This window comes from Gouania willdenowi, chromosome 5 (genome assembly GCF_900634775.1).
Source record: "Gouania willdenowi chromosome 5, fGouWil2.1, whole genome shotgun sequence".
NCBI lineage: Eukaryota > Metazoa > Chordata > Actinopteri > Blenniiformes > Gobiesocidae > Gouania > Gouania willdenowi.
This window is the reverse complement of record NC_041048.1, coordinates 24,350,940-24,374,001: the sequence shown is the minus strand read 5'-3', so window position 1 is coordinate 24,374,001 and position 23,062 is coordinate 24,350,940. Positions and strand designations below refer to the sequence as shown.

The window sequence follows — 23,062 nt, the reverse complement described above, 5'->3', positions numbered from 1 at the left end:
GTGACACAAGCCTCTGGCTGGATGGAAGTGACGTAGAATACCAGTAACCCTATCCACTGTTCTGGCAAATTTGGAACTTTGCAATACTTAACTTTCTTTTTTACTAACCCTAACAGCTACCGCCTCCACTTCCTGGTTATACTTTCTTTTTAGGCCGGGCTACCAAACTCAAAACGCCACTCATTTTGTTATTCTTCTTGTTCTTGTTGTTCTTCCTGTTGTTGTGTACACTAGTTAAAATCGCTACTCCTCTGTTTGGTAGGTATAATCTATGGATGTATACGCATCAACGATTTTTGATTTGGGGCCCCAAAAGAAAAAAAAAAAGAATTTCGATTTCTCATTTGTTTGTGAGTCAAATATTACGACGGATGGTTGTACCGAACCATTGGCACATACCAATTTTTGGGAACATAGTCGTGTGGTATATCATTTCAAAGGGAATTCAACGCAGATTATGATTATGCTTCGCACAATTCAATTAGGGGCCCACCCCCCTTTTTTCAGTAATTTTCATTAAAGTTGTTCTCTCATTTATTTGTGACTCAAATATTGCGACAGTTGGTGGTACCAAATCATTGACACATACCAATATATGAATGGGGCCCATTACTCTGTATGTGCCAAGGGAGCGCCAGGGACTGAATTATCAGGAATGTGGTACGTGCTTTTTGGCGCAGAGACGTTCCGTGGTCTCGGCCGTAGTTCATCTGAACTTGTTTACTAACCCTAACCGCTACCGCCTCCACTTTCTGGTTAAATTTGAGATTTGTTGCACTGAAAAATAGCTTCCGCTGTCACGTCAGGGGTACTTCCATCCAGTCAGAGGCTTGTGTCACGTCAGGGGCTTCCGCACCGGGGCTGCAGCTGGATGCTATTGCACACGGGACGTTGATCAGTGTCTATGGTGGGTTCTTTACGGTGGTATAGTGGCAGGATTAACTCAAACACTGCATTAAACCAACAGAAGGAATAACTATGGCGTTACGTGGCCTCCTCAATGAAGTGAGAACACTCAGAGCAGAAACTGAAATCGAGGGCGTAAAAACAGTACATCGCGGGTAATACACAGCATTGGAATGAAAAGCTTTTGGGATGCTACTGTTACAGTATTTTACTGGTTACTGTGTTGGTGTAATAGCCAGAGAGGGCAGCAGAGGATGCACAGCACTTGGGAGCAAAGTAAAACATAAATAAAAGCAGTGATTTAACTCCAAATCACACCTGTGCTGATATTTCAGCTCAACAGCACTCTGTGATATTGCCTAAATATGCATCACACAGATGGGTGAAAACACTGGTCGCTGATCTCCGTATACTGATAACATGGTGGTGTTACTGTACCGGTGTAATTTGATGCAGATGAATCAAATGAGCTGCTTTATCATAGTGAATGCCAATTTAAATCTGAAATTGTCTAGGAATTTATGAACATTAAATATGAGCTGATACATACACGCAAAAAGGCAGGATAGTATGGCAGTAAGATAATATTGTGCATTGTATAGTGATTGTGATCATGTCCCCCAGTCACACATTGATCAGTTGTAGTTTTAAAAGACTTCCTTCGTGTTTGTGGAGCACCTCAGAGACTGATGTTCTGGAGACACATGCTCCTCTCATGGTCAGGTGCAGTGGGTGCTGTCCAAACGTGCAGCAACAGCCCCCCAACAAACCACACCACGGAAGGTCCAGTGTAAAGAATGTTATTTATGTATATGCAGTGGCGAGTAGTAACGCTTTACATTTACTCTATGTACCAGGCATATCACGCTAGCTTATCAACAAGGGGATGAAATAACGCTCCAAAGTTGGGTTAAATTACTGTCTTGCCTTGATGTTAGTGAAGATATTTCAGAACAAGTGTGTTCAAGCACTATATATATATATATATATATATATATATATATATATATATATATATATATATATATATATATATATATATATTATCACAGAAAGAAATAGACGTACAGTGCAGGACGAGGTAGAACGCTCAAAGAACTTTTTTCTTTTTTGTATCATGTTTTGAAAAGCATATACAATATACAGTTGACATAACAAAATGTATATATGTATATTCACATCAACTATACATTAAATGTGTAGACTGTTTATGCAACGTCCTATACAACTGTTAACTTGCTTTTCCTTCCTTTTTTGTTTTGAATCTACATACATATGAACACACATACATGTATATAGAAACAGGTACATACAACACAAATAGTCTGACAAAAACTCAGTCTAGACAGCAAGCAATCAAATGAAAAGACAAACAAAACAAAGACAAACACAACACCCTGGGATTTTCAGATGTACTATATGTATCTGATTCAAACACACTAAGATTAAGGTAAAGTTAAATTTCAGTCCTATAACTGAGGAATGGGCCTATTATCCTTATACAAGTCCTACATCCCTGTCACTCTATAAATGACCTGCTCGTAACTTGTCATTGTGCCTGACACCTCTATCCATTTTTTAAAAGAGGACAAACTGGTGGAATTCCAGTGGCGTAATATTATTCTTCATCCTGTTACCAGTGCGGGGCGACACTACAGTCTATGATGTTTATGATGGAGATGGAGGGTTCTTTGAGTAACCTGAATATCTCATTTAACCAAGAGATTATCAAATCCTACATCTTTTCAGCTTTTTCACAATTATACAGCATATGCACTAGTGTCCCTACCCCTCTCTGACACCTCCAGTACACATCACTGCTTTTTAATCTGAGCCTGGCCAACCTCGAAGGTGTCCAGTAGGATCTCGTCAGGATTTTATAAAACATTTGTTGAACCTCGCGTGAATGACAAAACCAAGATGAGAGAACTCATAATTTGGAGATTCAGATCCCTTTTCCAGCATTCTTTAAGCCCATCCATTCTTGGTAAGTGTGTACTCCTGATAAGCCCATCACATTTGGATGCCGCCTTATTTTTACATTTTAACTTGTGCGAAACATCCTGGATACCAGTGCTACTATGCAAATGTTGTTTGTGGGAAATTACGCAATGTCTAATTTGTAAGAATCTCCAAAATTCTAAGTTAGCCAGTCCAAATTTGTTTTTGAGTTATTCAAAAGACCTGAAGCTATTCTCTCCCACCACATCACTGAGGGTGTGTATCCCACATTTAAAACTGCTAATAGACAAGAAATGTGTGTCTATTAGCAGTTTTTTACTATTCCATATTGAGGCTTTATATGTCAGGTATGGATCGAGTTTGAGAACTGACAACAGCTAGCACTGGATTCTGAACTGGAATTGGTCTAGCTATGTGTGTGAGAAATACCTCCAAAGAGTCTTATCTAGAGGAAGATGCATTTTACTCAGTTGAGATAGCGAGAATACCAACTGATATTGTTCTATATTTGACAGTGCTCAACCCCCTTCATCACGCCTGCACTATTTTGTACGAGTAAACATAGGTTTCCGTCCAGCCCATATACATTTTTCTATCAATTGATTATATTTTTTTAAGTAGTGGAGAAGGAATAAGCAGAGGCAGCATAGATATAATGTAACTGATGTTCGGAGTTCATTTTGCCCATCAGGGAGAGGTTCAGTTAATCCCAGTTTTGTAAAAGAGTTCCAGTTTTCTGTATTAATGGCAATATGTTAATTTCCATTATTTTATAAGCTCAATGTCAAGTGGATACCCAAATATATTAAGCCATCAGGCTTTCTTCTTCTTCTTCTTCTTCTTCTTCTTCTTCTTCTTCTTCTTCTTTTTTCTAAATTAAAATGCCACTCACAATCTCAAACAACTGTATTCTGTTTCCCTTTTTCTAATATAAATATAGTTCAAATAACATGCAGTATAAAAAATAATTGAGCTGGTGCATATTGTCACTTTGTGAACAAATCCTTGCTACTCTGTTACGTCGTCAGTGGCGCTCACTTGTGCGCCATGCGATACCCCATGCTGCGAAAAAAATTCTATTGAGATCCCTGATACTGTACTTATATACAGTATATATATTATCAGGGTTTTCAACAGGAATTTAAGCACCAGGGATGCTTAAACACACACACACACACACGCACGCACACACACACACACACACACACACACACGCACACACACGCACACGCACGCACACACACACACACACACGCACACACACACACACACACACACACACACACACACACACACACACACACACACACACACACACACACATACTATATATAAGCATTGTGTTGACTGACTAATACAAACACAGATTTTGTTTGTTTAAATAATTGATAATTTGGATTTTGCCACCTCCAACTTCAAATGTGCATCAGTGAGTTGCATTAAAACATTTTCTGTGCAAAATCTCCTCTTGCTGAAAAGCCCCTTCCACTCTCACTTTGGTGCATTACATTTGCAGCGATTTCTGAAAATGACAAACCTTGTTTTGCTATTTCAAAAATGATTTCAGAGTACAGTTAAAAGGACATATAAACAGGACTTGGCAGGACCTTCTTCCTGTGAGGCGGACGTGCTAACCACCGTGCACCCACAATTTGTTCAAATATCTAAAAATCAAATGAAATGACAGATTGTTGTTTTTTTTTGAGCACTTGGAACAGCTGTCAACTGAACGTTCTGCTATCCCACAGAATGTTTTGTAACTTATAGTAGTTATTACCAAATTATCGGTTAAAGAAACAAACATTATATAAAGTATTTATAATTTCTAAGATTTCATTTTCACTTCACTTATTCCTACAAGTAAAGTGGAAAAAACATTAACCGTCGAAGAGAGTTGTCTCATGACAATTTTTCTGTGTGCCTGATCTTTATAAGCACTAACAATTTTAAACTCTCAGCTTTCACTGAAATGATGGCAGAGCGTATATAGTGATTACATATAATACATACCTTTAAATCTCTTTGTTTTCATGGTGGGTAGCTGTTGTGTTTGTATCCTTTCATGAAAAATAGAAAGTGTCTATTTGTACGGTTGCCGTACGGACAAACCCCGGTGCTATTGGTACGGTTACCAAAGTACGTACGTAGCATCTTAGGGTTAGGTTATAATCCTATATCGCAACAATTTTTAGGTTTAGGGTTAGGTTTTGTTTTAGTCACGTGACCTAAACTGGCCAAATAGGGGCGCTGCGTACGGATAGAATGACTTTATATTGATACGGCAACTGTACAGATAGCACTACCTAAAAAATAATACTGCTGAAAACATGGCTTCTATCCTCATTTCTGTCATACCTATTGCTTATTATCATCAGGGACTTAGAAAAACTCAAAAAATCACTTTGCAGTTTATTACGATAAATCTTGTAATTATTTAGTACATCCATACAGAAATTGAAACAAATATTCGGTTCGTGGAAACAACTTCCAACTGAGGCATCGGTGAGAAACAAAAACATTAAGAAAACAGCACAGGCTTCATGACCAACAGGATAGATTATAGGGTGCATGTGGCAAATCGTTCCCAAATTTCTTTTTTTCCCCATCAGTTTGTTGGCAGAAAAGTGGAGGAGGCGACCGCTCTCTTTGCAAGGACTAAGCCTCACTCATACTATTTAATCTGGTAAATACTTAGTCTTAGTCTCTATGAATGGATTGCAGCACATAAATATGAGTGTCCCTATTACATCAAAAATGAAGGTGCTTGACAACAATGTGCTGAATGGTTGCGGATCAAAGTCTATTTGACAGGGCTACTTGAGTGTCAGATGCTCATTAGTACAATAGAAATAAGAGTAGAGAAATAATTTATGTGCATATAATAATTTAAATCAGTAGTTCTTAATTGATTTGGCTTCAGGATCCTTTTTTTAGGAGTTTCCACCAAAATTGACTTTTCTGAATTTCAACAGTTACATAAGAATACGGCTCAGTTTGATAAATTTGTGATGATATCACAGTTCATCACAGTAGTAGTGGAACTGATTTTTTCTGACAACAAAAGAATATTCTGTAAATACATTTTTCATTAACAAAAACCAAAACTAAACTAATATATCTCACTCACAATAACAAAATAACTCAGAAATGATAGGATGAGCCTAATTTAATGTTTTCACTGTCACTGGATCAGGAGTTTGGGAAGTGTGCTTTTTTTAAATATATATATATATATATATATATATAAATGATGATCACACAATAGCCGAGGAGCTACAAAGAAAACTGTGCTGCAAGAAAAAAAAGTGTTGGAAGGGTTTCTCATTGTTTTTTATATCTATGATATAATGGATCCTTAGAAAAATATTTTCATGAATGCAGCTTTGTACTCATAAAAAACTAAACACATTTCACAACAAGCTTAGATAATGTAATAGTTTTTATTTGTCTGATTTTGATATATTTCCGTTCAAAAAGCTATTTAGTTTAATTTTTTTGGATTATCTGTGTCATGCTACATACGGTAACTTAATACTTAGTTTACCTAGCAAACAAACCTTTACCTTCTTTGAGTTTTGATAACACCCTGAGAAAAAGTCTTCCTCAACATTGTTAAGTAGCTGTAGTCATAAATGATTTGTTTACCAACATTTGCTGATTCTGATGATTTTTTTTTTTTTTTTTTACATTTATTTTGTATTTAATCACTGTGTTCTTTATGTTCAATAAAGTAAATTGCCATCATGTAGAAATTGAGTTTTAACTCAAAAGTGGAGATTGAAACGTCAAGTGTCAAAAATAAGTTACAATCACTGTCTCTGTATGTTATATAGATAGGATATACTGTAGATAATACAAAACATAGAGTTTAATGATGGCATGCTTGAGCAGGCAGTATAGAGAAGAGCGACAAGGCCACCACCACCCCACGCACTAACACAACCTGTTTCCTCCATGTATGAATTTATCACGTGGTAATATAGTTTATAGCTAATCAAACAGGCTCATTTAAGGATCACAGTCATTTTTTTTCTTGCGTGAATTCATGAATAAATTATTAAACGGTGGCTGTCAGATAGATGTTATTAGATGTGTGATGCAGCATTTTGGGGAAAACAGAAGCGAGGAGAAGAGATTGCATTAAATGACCTCCTCCACACCTTTGGTCCTCACTCTCGTCGCTCCGCTTTCTCTCTTCGCCTTGTTCCTCTGCTCTCTAACCAACACCACCTCTTCCTCCCCTCTCTCAAGCATTCACTTCTGGTCATCTAACATCTTAAACAGGGCCTGCAGCAGGCGGTCATCTCTGTGCCTGTACGGCCCGGTGCTGTAGAAACCATCACTGTAGTCACTGTAGACGCTGTCTTCACTTCCCTGCAACTTGTTAATCATGTCCAGAGCTTGGTACAGCTTCTGAGGTGGGAGTTTTGTAGTAGGAGTAGCAAAACTCTGAGCCTGCTTCTGTTGCTTCCTCCAGGCAGATGAGGACCTGGATACTGCTGAAGGCTGCTGCATGGATGGGGTCTGCCGGTTGAAGGCTGTCTTCAAGAGCTGAAGCAGAGCCAGAGATGGGGAATAGGAGGGATTTGAGGGCTTTTTGGCTTCCATCTTAGAATAGGTGACAGAGGAGGGCACATGGTCGGTTTTTTGAGGTGGGTTGGTCTCTGTGGGCTCCTGTGTCAACAAAGAGAGGAGAGACATGGTATGGATCCATGTGCAAAATGTGACAGAAACAAGTTCTTCAGAATAAGTAACTGCATCATCTTCAAATGTTAAAAACAAAAAAAAAACTTAATGCACACTTCGATATGTTTAAATAACACATATTTAAAGGGCCCATGTTACACTAAATCAACTTTTCTGAGCTTTAAACATCATAAAAGTGCTATATGGGCTTCATACACATGCCCAAAGTGTTTTTTTCATTGATTCCCTCAATCGTTAGTTAGAGGGTGTTTTGCTCCTTTCTTACTGCAGGGTGAGCCCAAACACCTCGCTCCAATTTGATGACGCGTTCCCACTTTGATGACAAATTTGAGGCGGCACTGAGCTGGAGAAGCCGCGCCTCCAGGAAGCTCTCTGCCGTGATTGACATGTAAACAGGCACGCCCACAAAGGTGAGCATTTCAGCGTCCATCGCACAGTGCTATGTGGGGAGGAGGAAGTCGGTGTCCAGGCTATAGGCACTCTAACTCATGAATATGCATAAGTTGGCCGCAGTTAGTGTGGAGTTGCTCAGAAAGTGACTCGGAAATCAGGCAAGTTTGGGAAAATAAACCTCAAATACTATGTTTTTGGGGTTCTTAGAACAAATGGAGATGAGTGGAAAATAGCATGACATGGATCCTTTAACTATATACAAGTTTTAATGCATTGTATTGGATGGATGGACTGGCTACTATTTTGGGCACTAAATTTCTCATATTGCTTAGGTTTCATATCGACTATATTTCATGGGATCTATATGTATACATATGAAAACCAACATAGACTTGCACTTAATCAGAAATTGTTATCATTACATTTACCCTTTGATAACACAATCCAAAACACCTTAAGCTATTCCAGTTTTCAACAATTTCCACCACTGAATGCTAGAGCAATAACTGACAGCCTTTCTTTTGCTCTTACCTCCATCATGTCGTCCATGTGCTCTACACCACGGCGATCATTCTGCACCGCGTTGTAAGGAATGTACACGCGAGGTGTCTTCATGTGTTCTGGTTTCACAGACGTTCCATGAAGAATCAACTTCCAGTTTAAAATCCGGCCCTCATTCTCCATATGGCCCGACTGAGGAAGAGGGAAAATGTGGTTGAATACAGAAAACAGGAGTGCATGTGATATGCACACTTCTAAACCTGATGTAGGAAAACTTAATGAATGAATGAACAAAACAGTAAATCAAAAATACTTCAGAACGTGGGAAACTCACAGTGTCTGTGATCTTCAGGGTCCATGTACCAGCAGGATCTTCTCCCCATGTATGAACAGACATAAAGTCCCAGTTTCTAAAGCCATTGGAGGACGTGTCCCTCTCTCGCTCAGCCAACAGCACTGTACTGGTACCTGTGGGAAAAAGTTGGAAAACAAATGGGTTACCCAAGGATTTTCTTTTTCTTTTGTCTATTGTTTTAATGTGCACTCCTGTGATCTCTAACCAGCAGGCGAGGTAAGTGTGATGTGCAGATCTCCTCTCCGTGTGTATTCAATGCTTGCTTCCACCTGCACATGCTCTAATGAGAGAACAGCATTCTCTTGCCCAACACAAGCCTTGGTTGGAATCTCTATAGTGATCTCCCCTGCTGCTTTGAGCTCCCTGTGGAATAGATTAAAATAGCAGTGAATGAGACACAAACAGCTCTCTGTGACAACAGATGTCTGTCATACATGGCTCATGTGCTCTTATTAATTAATGTTTGCTCTGATTAACCCTAACACTACAACACGAACACATAATCTCGACAGCTACTTTATTAACAAACACAATCATGCTTGATATGGTCATTCATTTATAATCACACGTCAAACAGCTAATCTGCTTCTCTTCTAGACATGAATGAAATGATTTTTGTTCTCACACTGGCATTACACAGGAGGGGCTAGACCGCGTATAAAAAAGAAAAGCTGGTGCCTTCTCTTGGCTTAATCCCACTATTTAACACATAATATAATTATCAAAGTGCATGAAATAATTATTTGACAGATGTCAAATTTATATTGTTGCCCTTGCCATCCCTATTCCAGGCTTAGTTGTTGTCCCTGCGTCTCTATGCAAAAAGCAACAGATGTGATGTAATTAATTAACGCAGATGTTCACCTGTTTTTTTTTTTTTTTTGTGGGGGGGGCAAAGATGACAGAACAAAATAAAGTAAAGCCCTCTGTCCATCTTGAGATAAGGTAGTTGATAATGCAAAAGGAATTATTATATTGTAGAATAAGGATAGTGGTTTTGGATCGTGTGCTTACATATACCGGTACTGTACTGTACTGTACTGTACTGTACTGTATATGATATGAGTTTAATCTTCCATCTGTATTCCATTCATAAGGTTCAATTGTCTAGTCAGCTTTGTTAACTCTGCTTTGTGCAGCTAAATACAGCTTATGAGAATATTTAAGGAAAGACGACAGAACATGAAGCCCAAAGAGCAGGGTAACCTCTTCATACCTTGGCTGAAAGGAGTCATCCCTCACAATGCACTGCTTCTTTTCTGGCACATGCTTCCACGTGGATGGGTCTGCGAGGTCCACGAGAGCTTTAGCGTTCAGTAAGCCGAAGCCAAACCGGCTGTTGACCATCAGACCAGCTCCGTTCCTCTTCCAGCCTGGATTATTGGCTAAAGGATCAAACTCTGAGGTCCAGACCACAATGTGCTGTAGGTCTCTCCAGGTCAGATCAGGACTGAAGAAGCAGTGTCAGAAAGAGGAGATTTATTGTTATAATTTGGTCTTATTGAATTTACACTATCATAAGTCACATAACAGTTTCATACTTTTGCTCCAGAGCCAGGGCAAATATTCCAGCAGCTAGCGGAGCCGAAGCTGACGTCCCAGTGTGGGTCTGCGTGCATTCATTGTGTAAATCAGCACTCGTCTGAAATTTTTAAAAAGCTGTTTATTTTTCATGCAAACAACATGCAGAACACTGAAGGAAAATGCTTTGGTCCATCACATGCTTACAATCCTCTGGTCTGTGTAGTCTCCACTGCTATACGCTGTGGCTAGAGTGGAGGAGCACTTCTCAGCGTACCATGGGGACAGTCCCTGCTGGGAGGCACTGCTGATGGAGATAGTGTAGATGCTGTCCGTGTAGCCGTCACAATCACAGTTGTCTCCTTGGCGACCACCATTGCCTGATGCCCACACAAAGATAGAGCCTTTCCCACCTCGTCCCTAAAAAAAAATATAACATAATAGTTCACAAGGAAGAGTAAGATTAATCCTCTAAACGTTTCCTGAATCTCATGCCACCTGTCATATCCTTAGATCCTTTTAAAGATGAATAAAAACCTCCATGTTAAGAGCATTGACTACTGTGATTATTAAATAACAATATCCTTAAATATGACAAAGCTGTCTTAAATTTTTCATATTTGATTTAATCTGAACTCGGCATCCCTCTGCTAATAGCTACATCTGATTTCATTCACCAAATCGATTCAATATTTAAAATAGAAACATGTACCTATTGTTTAAAGTCACAAAAAACAAATTCTACAAGATTAGGAACAAATGAATGAATCACGAATTTAGAGCAGACTTTGTACGATTCACAGTCTGCTTTCTGTTTCTTTATTTGAAGTTACTAATTCTGATCTGCTTGAATGGCACCACAATCTCTCATTGTTAGTTGTAAGCTGTTACATGTGTTGTGTTTAGTTGTTTTTTGCTCTTACATGTTGGAACGGTCTATTTGTAAACAGAAGTAGAAAAGAAACTACTATATATATATATACCTGCCTTTCCTAATACAAGTAAAATTAAAAAAAGAAAGAAAGAAAGAAAAAAGACCGACCAACAAAGCTGATCAGCTCTGAGTTATTATCATTTTGACATTTTACTATGGTTAAAACTGAATTTTTCTGGCAGTGAGTAGAAAGTATGTTTGTAAAACTTTAAGGGGTGACATTAATAATAACTGTTTTTATGTCATCATGACATTTTTTTAGTGCCTCCTTGTGTACCCTTAGTTACTTTTTCATAGATTAAATGCTATGGCAGTTTTAAGGTAGAATTCTGGGTCTAAATCAAGTTTGTATCAACTGGTTTGATGACATGCAAATGCACTCTTCGTCTTGTTCATTTATCTATGTGCATTACATATTGTGCTATCAAAATAGGCTCTTAATGTACCTTCTGAATGCCGTACTCAAAAGCCTTCTGGGCCAGCCGACCAGGACCCTCCACTGTCTTGCCATCATCATTGGGTCCCCAACTGGCACTGTATATATCTACATGGTCTGGATTAAACCCAATAGAGCTTGCCTCAATAGCATCTGTCACAATCCCATCTAACATCCGGATACCTGGGTAGAGAGGCAGAAATACAAGACACACATGGACACAGTTACAGAGATTAATAAACAATAAGGCAGACTTTAACAGAAACAAAGGAAACAAAGGTTGTTTACTTATTCTGACAATCTTTTTTTTTAATGGATTTACATTTCAAGAAGTTGCTTCTGCAGAAACTGCAGCTCTGACTTAATAATAATCCTTTATATGAATCAGATTTCCTTTAGTGAGTGACATTATGCAACCATCTAGGTTTAAATTCTGGCCTTGTGTATGAAACTTGCTTGCGTACATGGTCCAAAATTCTGCTGGATATGCATCTGACTTGAAAGAATCACTTAAAAAATCCTCTTGTTGTCTTTCCCCCCCAAGAATGTACTCCTTCAGTCAGAAAAACCAAAATATTCAGAAAAAAAAATTCTGAAGAAACAAAGTAACAGCAGGTACCTTAATTCTAATCAATGTAGTTGTCATTAAAAGTGATTAGAAAAAAGCTGCAAAAACTGTACGATTTGGTGTAGTGCACTAAATAAATGCAAATTTTACCTCCAACTTTAGAGTTGTATGCTACTCCAACCCCACACTTATTGTTGTCTGCCTGCATGGCAATCTCTCCAGCACACCTAGTTCCATGCCTGAGGGAAAACAACATTTTGATTTACAGACTTACCAGCAAAATACATTTTAATTTTGATTGACACTTTGTGGTACTTTCCTTTAAAGGCACACTGTGTAACTTTTGGCCACTAAGGGCGCTCGACCTGTAACTTTCACGTCAAGTGAACAAGCGCCCCAGCACTGAGTTGGGTCAGCCTTCCTTGTCTTTTGATTGCGTACGCAGACAGTAGTTGACCTGCAACTTTGGGATAAGGGCTGACTCTAAGGGCTGTGGTGCAAAGCGGGGCTGGGCTGGAGGAGCAGCCCCCACCGCTGGAGGCCCGGCGCTTGGCCCTCGTTGCCACGTTGGTGGCGCTCCCTCCCTACTCCCTGACCTCGCTGCTGTCGTCAGCCGGGGATGGGGGACAGGCAACCCGGTGTCTCGGCAGCGTCTTTTTAGCCTCCTCAAAAGCAGTTTTAAAATGTTTGCTTCCCTGGGCCATGACCAGGAGTCAAACAGGCAGGAAAATACTAGCAAAAGTCTTAGCCCAATCAGTATATCCGAGCCTGTAATCACATGACGGCCGTAAAGTGAAACGTTCTCCAGGCATTCTCCAGGTCACATAACCTGGCCAAAAATGGTCCGTCTCTCCAAACTTACCTGGGCAGTTTTTAAAGAGGGAAGCCTGTATATTGGCCTGAGGAATCATTTAAAATAACTCATATGGGTCAACTCTTTAGGTCAAAAAGTCTGCGGTGTGCCTTTAACTTATAGATTGAAAATCAACAAGGTGTGTGGCGGTCTGGAGAGTGTATAGCATTGGCAAAGTGTTTTGTAAGCATCTTATTTTACTGTCTCTCTTACTTGTTTTCATTAGTGGAGTCATATCTGGGAAAGGGGTCCGAGTCATTGTCGTTGAAATCATAGCTGGCTGCTGGATCCTGGACCAAAGATAAACACATAAAACAAACATTTTTTAAAAGGTTTTCACTTTACAAAGCTAAGAAAATATGGATGATGGTACATATTTTTCAGGGCTTGTTGCTGTTGTCCTGGTGACGTGATGACATGAAGAAATGCTTGTCAACACTTATGTGTTTAAGGACAGATGTTGCCTTTGCCTGAGGCTTCTGTCAGGGTATGACAAACAGCAGGCTTTTGAGCTTTCTTCACTTTCATGCTGTGCAGAAACATACAGTATGTGTTGGTGCTTAACCTTTTTCTGCATTGGAATAGATATAGAGAGATTGTTACAGCCTTTCTTTAGCCTCAGACTAACCGGTTGCAAACATCCTGTGCTTTTTAGATTTGCAGCATCAACTCATTCAGTGGCAATTTTTGTTCCGGATGAGCCTACTGTATGTCTTCAACCTATAGTCCTTGATTAATGAACATTAAATAATTACAAGTTCAGAATTGTGTTTTGTTTGTCTTGTTGTCATACAACAAGACAAATCTTGTCTTTCCTTTCTCAATTCTGTTTTCTTCCTCTTTCAATCTGCTGCTGGTGAGAGTCAGTGGCGGCTGGCCTCTGAGAGCATGAGTGTTGTTTGAACCACACCACAGATGGGCTTTTCAGAGGCTTTCTCTCAACAAGACAGACTGCGTCATAAAATGAATCCTTCATGAGCTCTCATCCAGTAACGCCTTGCTCTCATCAACTTCTAATTATCTCCCTCATCTGGGGCTTTTAATTCAGTATTCAATGGGTGTGAAAAAGTGTATTGATATCTATTAATGCCAAAATATAACTCCACAAATAACAAAAAATACTAAACGTTTTAAATGTTGGTTAGGAATCTGTTTGGTAAGAATTTTCTAATCTCAGAAGACTTATGAAGGTTTTTTATTAAATTGCCTTGTTTGGTGTCACCAGCAGCATTGCTATGGCAACAGCTGGCCCAGACGTCGGAGGCTGTCTCCATAGAAACGGTATCTTACGTAGTTGGAGTAGATGTCTGTGTGGTTCCACTCCAGCCCGTCATCGAGAACCGTGATGACCACTCCTTTCCCTGTGATGCCTTTCTGCCACACAGGGATGACATGCAGGTCAAGCTTTGGAAGGGAGGATGAGGTCCGAGTGTCTTGCTGGAAGCAAAAAAATGCAACAAGAAAAAGAATATCATTAGTAATGTCAAAGCAATTTGAAAACATCATCGTCCTGGTCAGATCATATAAGTATGATCACGTATAGGTTTACCTTTACAGCTGCATATTAGTGGATTATCAATTATTCCTTTGTCAGGGCTTGAGCCCACTCCTACTGAATGGCCACTCATGCAGATTTTTACTAGAAGGTCACAGCAGTCCAGGCTTTTGTGATGTCCAGTGCCACCGCTTCACAATATGTGCTATATTTGAACTCATTATATAGACTCCACTCACATTGTTTTCATATTCACAAAATATTAATAATTAACGTGCAGGCTAATCATGTTATTAAAGGAAAAGCAGCTGGAATCAGATGAGTGATCGGGTTGATGCCTTTGTATGATTCAGAGCAAGAGACTGCTAGGAAAAAAACCTAAGCATTTGTGCTTTTTTGCTTTCCTATTATACACAGCCCCCACCCTAAGACATGACTCATCTCTGTAAATGAATTGCCTTTTTCTCCCCCTGGCTACCTTTTTCCTGTTATGACTTCAACATCTCTCATTCAACTGCTGTCCTGTGAAAATCTTTAAACAACACTTCACCTGAAAAGTCATTATGTTGCACAGTTTTTCTCAAGTTTGCAACCAAATAGCTGCAATGACAGCAAATGTGCGTGACACACAGTGATACACGCACACACACACACACACGCAGCCACGCAAGCAGGAGGATTTTTAAACCAACAATATGAGTCACTCCCTGATTAAATTCAGACAGTCACCCACTCGTGATAGATGAAGACACTTGTAGTGTTCTCAGTTCCCAGCTCCCTCTCTCCCTCTGCCATTACACTGACCTCAGCCCCCAACACTCGGCTCCAAACCAGCTCTGAAATCTGGGATCATCAGATCCGCCTGTGACACTGTTTTGTAACCCATCGCATCCCTATTCATCATCCCACAGGCTGCTGTCTTCCTTACCTATTAGCATTTTACTCATATCTGTGTCATCCAAGATAAAGCTTGACATTAAACTAAACAGACTTGAGTATAAATGTAACACCTAGCTTGAGAGGAACTACAACGTGAACCTCTAATGCTAATGTGGAAATGCACTGAACACAGGTAATTTTCAACTCTCATCTGGAAGAATGAATCACCATAACATGTCTCCTTTATTTACGTGCCACTCATTTTCAGGGATTGCAAGTGGCACCAAGTCAAAGCCAAGGCAGCTCAGTCCTCACAGCTGCTTCCTCACAAACTGTTTGCATAAATTCCCTTTCCTTCTGATTAAAACATACTATAAGAGTAAAATAAATAAAAAAATATCTCAAATGACTGTGTAACACATTCACACTGTTATGTTTGAGCTGTCTTAGTTTCTGATGGTTTAGATCAGTTACTTTTAACTAATATTAATTGCAAAGATTTGCTTTTATTTGACGTTTCTGTGTCTGGAGCTCAAAAGTTTACATTTCAAAAAATGTAGGGTTTACAAAATAAAATAGAAAACTATCACAGGTTTTTTAAAACAGTAATGCCAAAGTCAATGTAAATATAATTGTTTCTGAATAGCACATGATAGATTCTGTGATGTAGAAAAGCGTAATAACGGCTGTAAACAAGGAGGTAACATTTTCACTGGCGTCGATTTATTTCTTTGTCTGTTAAAGATTACGTCCATAGTACTTAACAGACATAAACTTTACACCACGGAAGAATCCATACATTTGGGAGGGGACCCAGATCAATATACAGATTCTGGATTAGTTTGAATAATCCAAAAATCCCTTTCCTTTCATTAATGTCAAAAACTCAAATATTCATATCTCGGTTTGTCATTGACCAATTTTTATGGAATTTGACTCCGTTATATTGCATTGGGTTCTCAATTACTCAATTCTTGAGCAAGGCCGCAGTGCAACAAGGGCGCTACACTGTGGCTGCCCACTGCACCTCAGTAATGAGTCAAATGGAGTGAAGTAATTGTGTGTACAGTATGTAAATGTACATATGTGACAATTGCGATTTATTTACATACACTTTATAGCCATTAATGATCATTAAAATTGAATGTAATATATGATTTATTGTGCAATTTCATTTAGCATACAGTTTTACCCAAAGCAACATATGACATGAGCAGTGATGGCCCAGGTCAGATTTGAACTGGTAACCGTCCAATTAAAGCTGCAATATGTAAATTTTTTTGGTGTTATTTGGTCAAAAATCTATAATCATCTTTGAGCATATTGTAATCCAACGTTTTTTGTGTGGACGATGAATGTCTTTTCCTTCTCCTGGCTCTGTAAATGAGCTTTAGAAATATCGGAGCATGACGCTGGACTTCAGCCAATCAGAGGTCTTTCTACCAAACAGAGCGATTCCATGAGCTGTTTTAAGCTTTACTATTGGCTGCTCGAGCTGCTTGTCAAAAGTCAACGAGCATTCCCGATCTGAAAGTAGGGACAGTCCCATGGCTCTGTATTCAAGCAGAAGTCTCTAACGCCGCTTTTGGCACAGCGATTACACGGTAAAGCAAGAGGGAAAAGGAAGACCGAGGTGGAGAAGCAACAGAATAAAGGCACAAACGTGTTTAGGATTACTGACTCGGCGGAGGTACCTCTGACTTAGTGTGAAGCGGACTGCGTGCGATCCGCTTTCAGTCTGTGCTCTGTCTGCCCTGACTCAGGGAAAGAGAGTGATAACAGATGGAATAAATAACTGGTAAACCTAAGAGAAACATTATCTAAGGTGGAGACAGTGAACTGACTCATTTCATTTGCAGTCTGGAATCTGTCTGCTCTGATCAGCTGGGCTCAGGAGGCTCAGGAGCAGCTGCTTGTGTGTGGAGCAGATTTGAGCCTCTTACTGTCCTCACATCAGTGAGTGATATATGCTTTCATGTCTCTAAAACATCGGAAAACTCTCCAATAACACAAGATAAAGTGCAAACATTTGTTACTCGTCTCTATGGAGAAAACAGTCGCAAAGAGTTCCACAGTTGTGTGCGTGCACGCAAGCGTTCCCAAGAAAACCGGTGAGTCTTTCAGGAGGGGAGGGAGGAGTGTGGAGCACCTTACGATTCTACATATTGCAGCTTTAAGTCTGCTTCCTTAACCATTATGCCACCATTGATTGTTTATTGTGGTCGATTGGTAAAACTTATTTATATGATCATTTTCCTCGTCCAGTTGACTTGACACCAGATGTGGCTTGTGTCTTTGACCATATTAGAGGTAACTCCTGAATTAAAGTATTCTGCAATAGTCCACTACATCTGGTTGGATTATACTTCCTCCAACCCTCTCATCTCCAAAGTTATGGTATACCAAATTAGTAAAATTCATTTAAAAAATTGGCTAGTTGCTTTTGTCTCATTGCAGTATAATAATTTTTTTCTCTGCAAGTAGAAATATTACCACTGATATGCAAAATGCTTTGATTTCCAGAGAGTGAGAATGCAATATAATATCAGCTTTTACCAGATGGTTTTTTGAAGCTTAAGGAGAGAGGTAGCATTTCTGATGGGCCAGATAAAGGAAATTGTTTATTTTATTCATCAACCTGTATCTAACCAGGCAAAACATAATTGTGACACTACAAAATATGTAACAGAAAATAACAATTTTACTTCAGTAAACTGGCCACATTCCACTCAGGGTAGTGACCCAAGTCACCACATCACACATGCACTAACACAGGAGCTGGAATCATGTCTGATCCATCCAGCTGTTTTACACTGCCCTGTGCAGTGTGGAGCAGCCCAGTACCGGCAGAGTATGCGCTTATGTTGAGGTATCCTCATGCAAATAAGAACAAGAGTATGACAAAGACAAACTATATCAATAGAGCAGAAAGCTAACCGGCATGAAGGATTTACACCAAGATTTTCTATTCTTAGAGAAACCGTCAGCACACTGTGTAATAATATCATTCAACATAATTAAAGGTTAAAAAAACAGCTTTTATTATGAAGTTTCATGAATGCTAGACACTGAAAGGCTAGAGCTGCTTTCGACTCACCAGGTACCACTGCTGGTTCCACATGGGATCATCAAACAGCTTGTCCACAGGGCAGTCTCTGCACTCCCTGAGGGATGCCCGCTTACTGCGCCGTTTCTCATACTGCTGTTCAGCCCACAACACCTGCAGAAAATAAAGACATGTTTTCTGTCTCACAGTCGCTGACCAATGTAAGGTAATGCTATAGAAAAGGGAGATTCCTTACTCGGTCATCCTCTGACAGCCGTCTGGTTATGTGGCTGGCACTTCGCTTCATTCTGCGAGGATGGTTGGGGTGTTTGAACAAGAAAAGGTCCTCCAGGGCCCCTATCTGTAAAGGAAAGATGTTAGGTACAAAACTATATAACAGGCCAGAATACCAGTCCCTCTGTATTCTAGTCATTCTTGTACATCTGATGATCCTCTGCTACTAACTCCCAGATAAAAAAGCTGGTCACAAAACATTTGAACTTACAGTTTTTCTCAATTGCTAAAACACTAAACCCTATTGTCTGATCCAAATGCTCAGTTGCCTGAACCCACTAATTGAATCTGTCACTCTTTTGGCAAAACCATACGCACTTTTCACCTGTTTGGACACAACTTGCAAACACATTTTCATTGTGATGCACCTGTGTTGCATAATGGTGAACACAGGTGACAAAAGTAAAACACAATTAAAGCCCAGGTGTCACCGGTTGAACACAACAACTCAAAAATGATTACACATGTAGCTAATGATGTGAGGGTACATACAGTATACAGGCCAGTTCAGCGAGCACTGCATTGTGAGGCACTACAATGGATAGAAATCTGAGAGGAGGTGTTCGTGTGAGAGGTGGTGGAGGTTGAGGCCGTCAGCGAAGACAAAGAGCAGTAATATGTGATTAAATCAGAGCTACTGTGACTGACCATGTTCTTGTCCATGGTATGAGCATGAGGGAGGACAAAGGGTACAACCAAACATCAGTAGATTCACTGTGTCCACCATAATCCGAAGACATAGAGAAGGGAACAGGTAATTACCTTTTTTTTTGACATTATAGTATGTAAATGTTGACAGCAATTACTGTGTGATTACACTGTATACTGTACCACATTATACTGTAAGTAAATATATGTTTCAGTAAATTACTGTGCCATTGTACTGTAGTATTGTAATAGAGGATTAATTTAACTGCTGTAGGCCTATAGTATTCCATGCATAATTTTGTAACTGCATGTTCTCTTTTTATAGAATTGAAAGACTGTCAAATGGGGGTAGGAGGACAGGTACAGTATGTTCTCCCCACACCAAGAGACCCTAATTGTCTATATGGTCCGTGAAAGCAACACTATTAAACTGTGTGACATTCAGCAGAAGATCATTGAGTACTATGTACATTTTGAGGGTATCAACAGTGTCTGCCTCTCTACTGTTGATTGTGTCCTCAAGTGCAACAGACTGTGCATGAAACAGCTGTACAGAGTCAAAGAGCAAAGATTCCAGTATGTACAGGTTGGTATATACAGTATACAGACACATTCAATGTTGATTACTGAAAGTAGTGATTTACTGTAGTCGCCTAAATAACTTTTTCTGTATCACTTATGTAAAAAAACGATATGTTTTTCCACTGGGTGCAATGGTAAGACCCCATGAATACATCTACATGGATGAAGCCAGGTTTAATCTCATCAAAAGATGAAGGAGAGGCCGTAACGTGATTGGCAGACGGACCGTTGTTGGTGTCCCTGTCCCACACGGTGGCAATGTGTGCGCCATCAGCAAATGGAGTAGTCCAGCAGCATGCTAACCTGGGGTCCGACAACACTCACCAGCTCCTCATTTTCCTCAATCACATGCAAGATGCTCTGTTATGGCAGCAGGATGACCATCCCATCTATGATATTGTTTGGGACAATGTGTGTTTTTACAGAGTCCTCCAGTTTAGAGAGTGATTCAACATGAACCGATGTTTTATCAGTCTTTGCCTTCCACCGTACTCCCCTTCCCTGAACCCCATTGAAGAATTATTCTCCTCATGGTGGTGGAAGGTATATGATCGACCACCCTTACACCAAGGGTAAATCTGGCATTGCCAAGCCTGGATACGGCATACTAGGGATTGATTTCCCCGTTGCCTGGCCAAACAACTGTGGCCTGTGAGTGGATGAAGCCCTGTGTTCTGACCCTATACGAGGAAATGATGCTGTGTTCTGCAACATGCATTTAGTGACAGTGTACAATAGGGCTTTTAAAGAAAAAAATCAAGTTTGGATTCAATTTTCGATTTTTTTTTCTATGCACTTAAAAATGACTGCAGACATCAGATATATTGTCAAAAGTGCAATTTTATTGCTGTGATTGTCCTCAAGAGTTAAAATGCATAGAACAATCCCAACATAAACAGTAAATGAGGCTCTGTCATTCAAACATTTCAAGCTTTAACCCAGATTTAAGCTAAAGTGCAACAGCAACTTGACAGTAGCTTAAATTTCTGATTAAGAAATCATATAACTACATATTTTATAACATATAACATTATATTTAAAAAAAGATAATTAACTCTTCCCTTAGCATCTCAGCATAGTGTGAATAAAAAAATTAAAGATGCCTGTGGCACACATATAGCCTATCCAAAGGGTAAACAAATGTAAACAAAGAGGGGGCTGGCTCACATCGCACAAGGACGGAACGCGAAAAGTCTGAAAAACTGTGGTAGTACAGTAATAATAATATTTTTATTATTGTTATTTATTTTATATATATATATATATATTTTTTTTTTTAACTCGACTTTTAACTCGTTTTTATCTACAAATTTGACAAATCGATGAAATCGATTTTTTACCCAGCCCATAGTGTACAATAAACATTTATTTTTACAGCTCCTGAGCATTGTGTGTTTTTTTTTAATTTTTTTATGTAGTTTTTAGTGACTGCTCAGTAGTGTTGTTAATTTTGATTGACTCGGGGCACGATTTGACAATAGTTCAGTTTTGGTCACAGATTCAATTGTTTTGAGGTGAAAGTTTGGTTTTGGGGTCTGAAGGTTCTTTGAATGTAGCTGTATATTGGGTTTTGCGTTCACAGTTTAGAGAAAAGGCGAGCAGCTTTTGAGAATTGTGTCTTAGCAATCAAGAAAAACTGTAAAGACTGATCTGGAGAAAAATAACTATGTATTTAGTTTCTTTTATCCATCCATCCATCCATCCATCCATCCATCCATCCTCATGTAGGATTCCATGTGTTTTTGAGTGAAGCTTGCCATCCTTTAGACTGTTTTACATTGTGTAAATGCCTTAAAAAATAGATAATCAATCTCAAAACATGAATTTATAAACTAACAACTAGATCATCTGTATACAAACATAGGTAAATAAACCTAGATTGTTGCTGGGAGCCACAGGCTTAAAATGGAGATGCTATAATATATTCATGTTGAAGCAGGAGCAGACTGTATAGAAAATGAAAACCTGATCTCCAGTATGGAGGTTATCAGAAGTGTGTAAACAATGAGTCATAGCTGGAATTAACAGGAAGCTGAAACGCTCAGACAAAAGCTCTGAGATCTAATGGTTTTACCATAAAGCAGAATCATTAACTCTACCTGGACGGATGTGAAGTTCATAGTGTAAACACAGTGTGCTCTTAAAGGGGATTTATTATGTTAGTTTTGTTAGATGTCAGTCACAGCTAGAGTTTGATCACGGGGGGCAGAAGCTCCCAGCTAGGGGCGGTGGAACCTACCTGTCGGACCAGATCGTAGTCCAGCTCCCGAGCGATCGCCTCTGCCGCGGACAGCCCGCCCGGGATTTCCACAGCCCCTCGTTCAGGTACTGTCTGTCCCGAAAGAGGACTCCAAAGAGCCGGGGATCAGGGCGCAGAGGACGGCAAGAACACAGCACATCACCGCTGGACGACATCTCACTTCCATGTCAGAGCAATTCAACCAGATGAGAAGTGGTCGTGGTCTACAGGAGAGAGGCAGGAACACAGACTGGTCCAGAGACGGACGGAGTCTACAGATGTTTGCGGGTTATCCAAGAGAAGAGACAGGAGGCAGAAAACGTGATCGGAGGAACAGAAGGAAGCAGTGGTGTGTGGATTGTGTGCGTGTATGGAGAGAGAGAGGAGGAGAGAGGATAGCACGAAGAGGAGGAGAGGAGGATGAGAGAGAGAGAGAGAGGAGAGAGAGAGGGCGAGAGAGAGAGAGAGGAGAGAGATCACGTCAAATTACCAAATCTCTGACGTCAGAATGCGTCCACCTTGGGTGAGATGTGATTTCTTGGAGGGGGGGGGTCTGACTAAAAATACCACTGTTTACCCTGCAGGAGGAGGAGGGTGGTGAGACAATCTAACAATCTATCAATACATCCTCTCCTATATTGCACTAATCACATTATCATCATCATCATCATCATCATCATCATCATCATCAGAGCCTTTTTATAAGCTTCTTGCTACTTCAGCACCACAGACAGCTCCACTAC

General features: G+C 39.7%; 1 protein-coding gene across 1 annotated transcript; it reads right to left on the bottom strand.

Moving 5' to 3' along the window:
• Positions 1-5,265: 5,265 nt before the first annotated feature.
• Positions 5,266-22,686, bottom strand: pcsk1 (proprotein convertase subtilisin/kexin type 1). The gene is given in 16 exon segments (XM_028447535.1): positions 5,266-7,542; positions 8,500-8,661; positions 8,804-8,937; positions 9,030-9,187; positions 10,041-10,274; positions 10,366-10,466; positions 10,553-10,765; positions 11,726-11,898; positions 12,434-12,522; positions 13,350-13,426; positions 14,427-14,573; positions 18,608-18,730; positions 18,813-18,917; positions 22,320-22,396; positions 22,399-22,422; positions 22,425-22,686. Coding segments are annotated over 16 exon segments (2,319 nt in total). The 5' UTR covers positions 22,507-22,686; the 3' UTR covers positions 5,266-7,122.
• Positions 22,687-23,062: the final 376 nt, after the last annotated feature.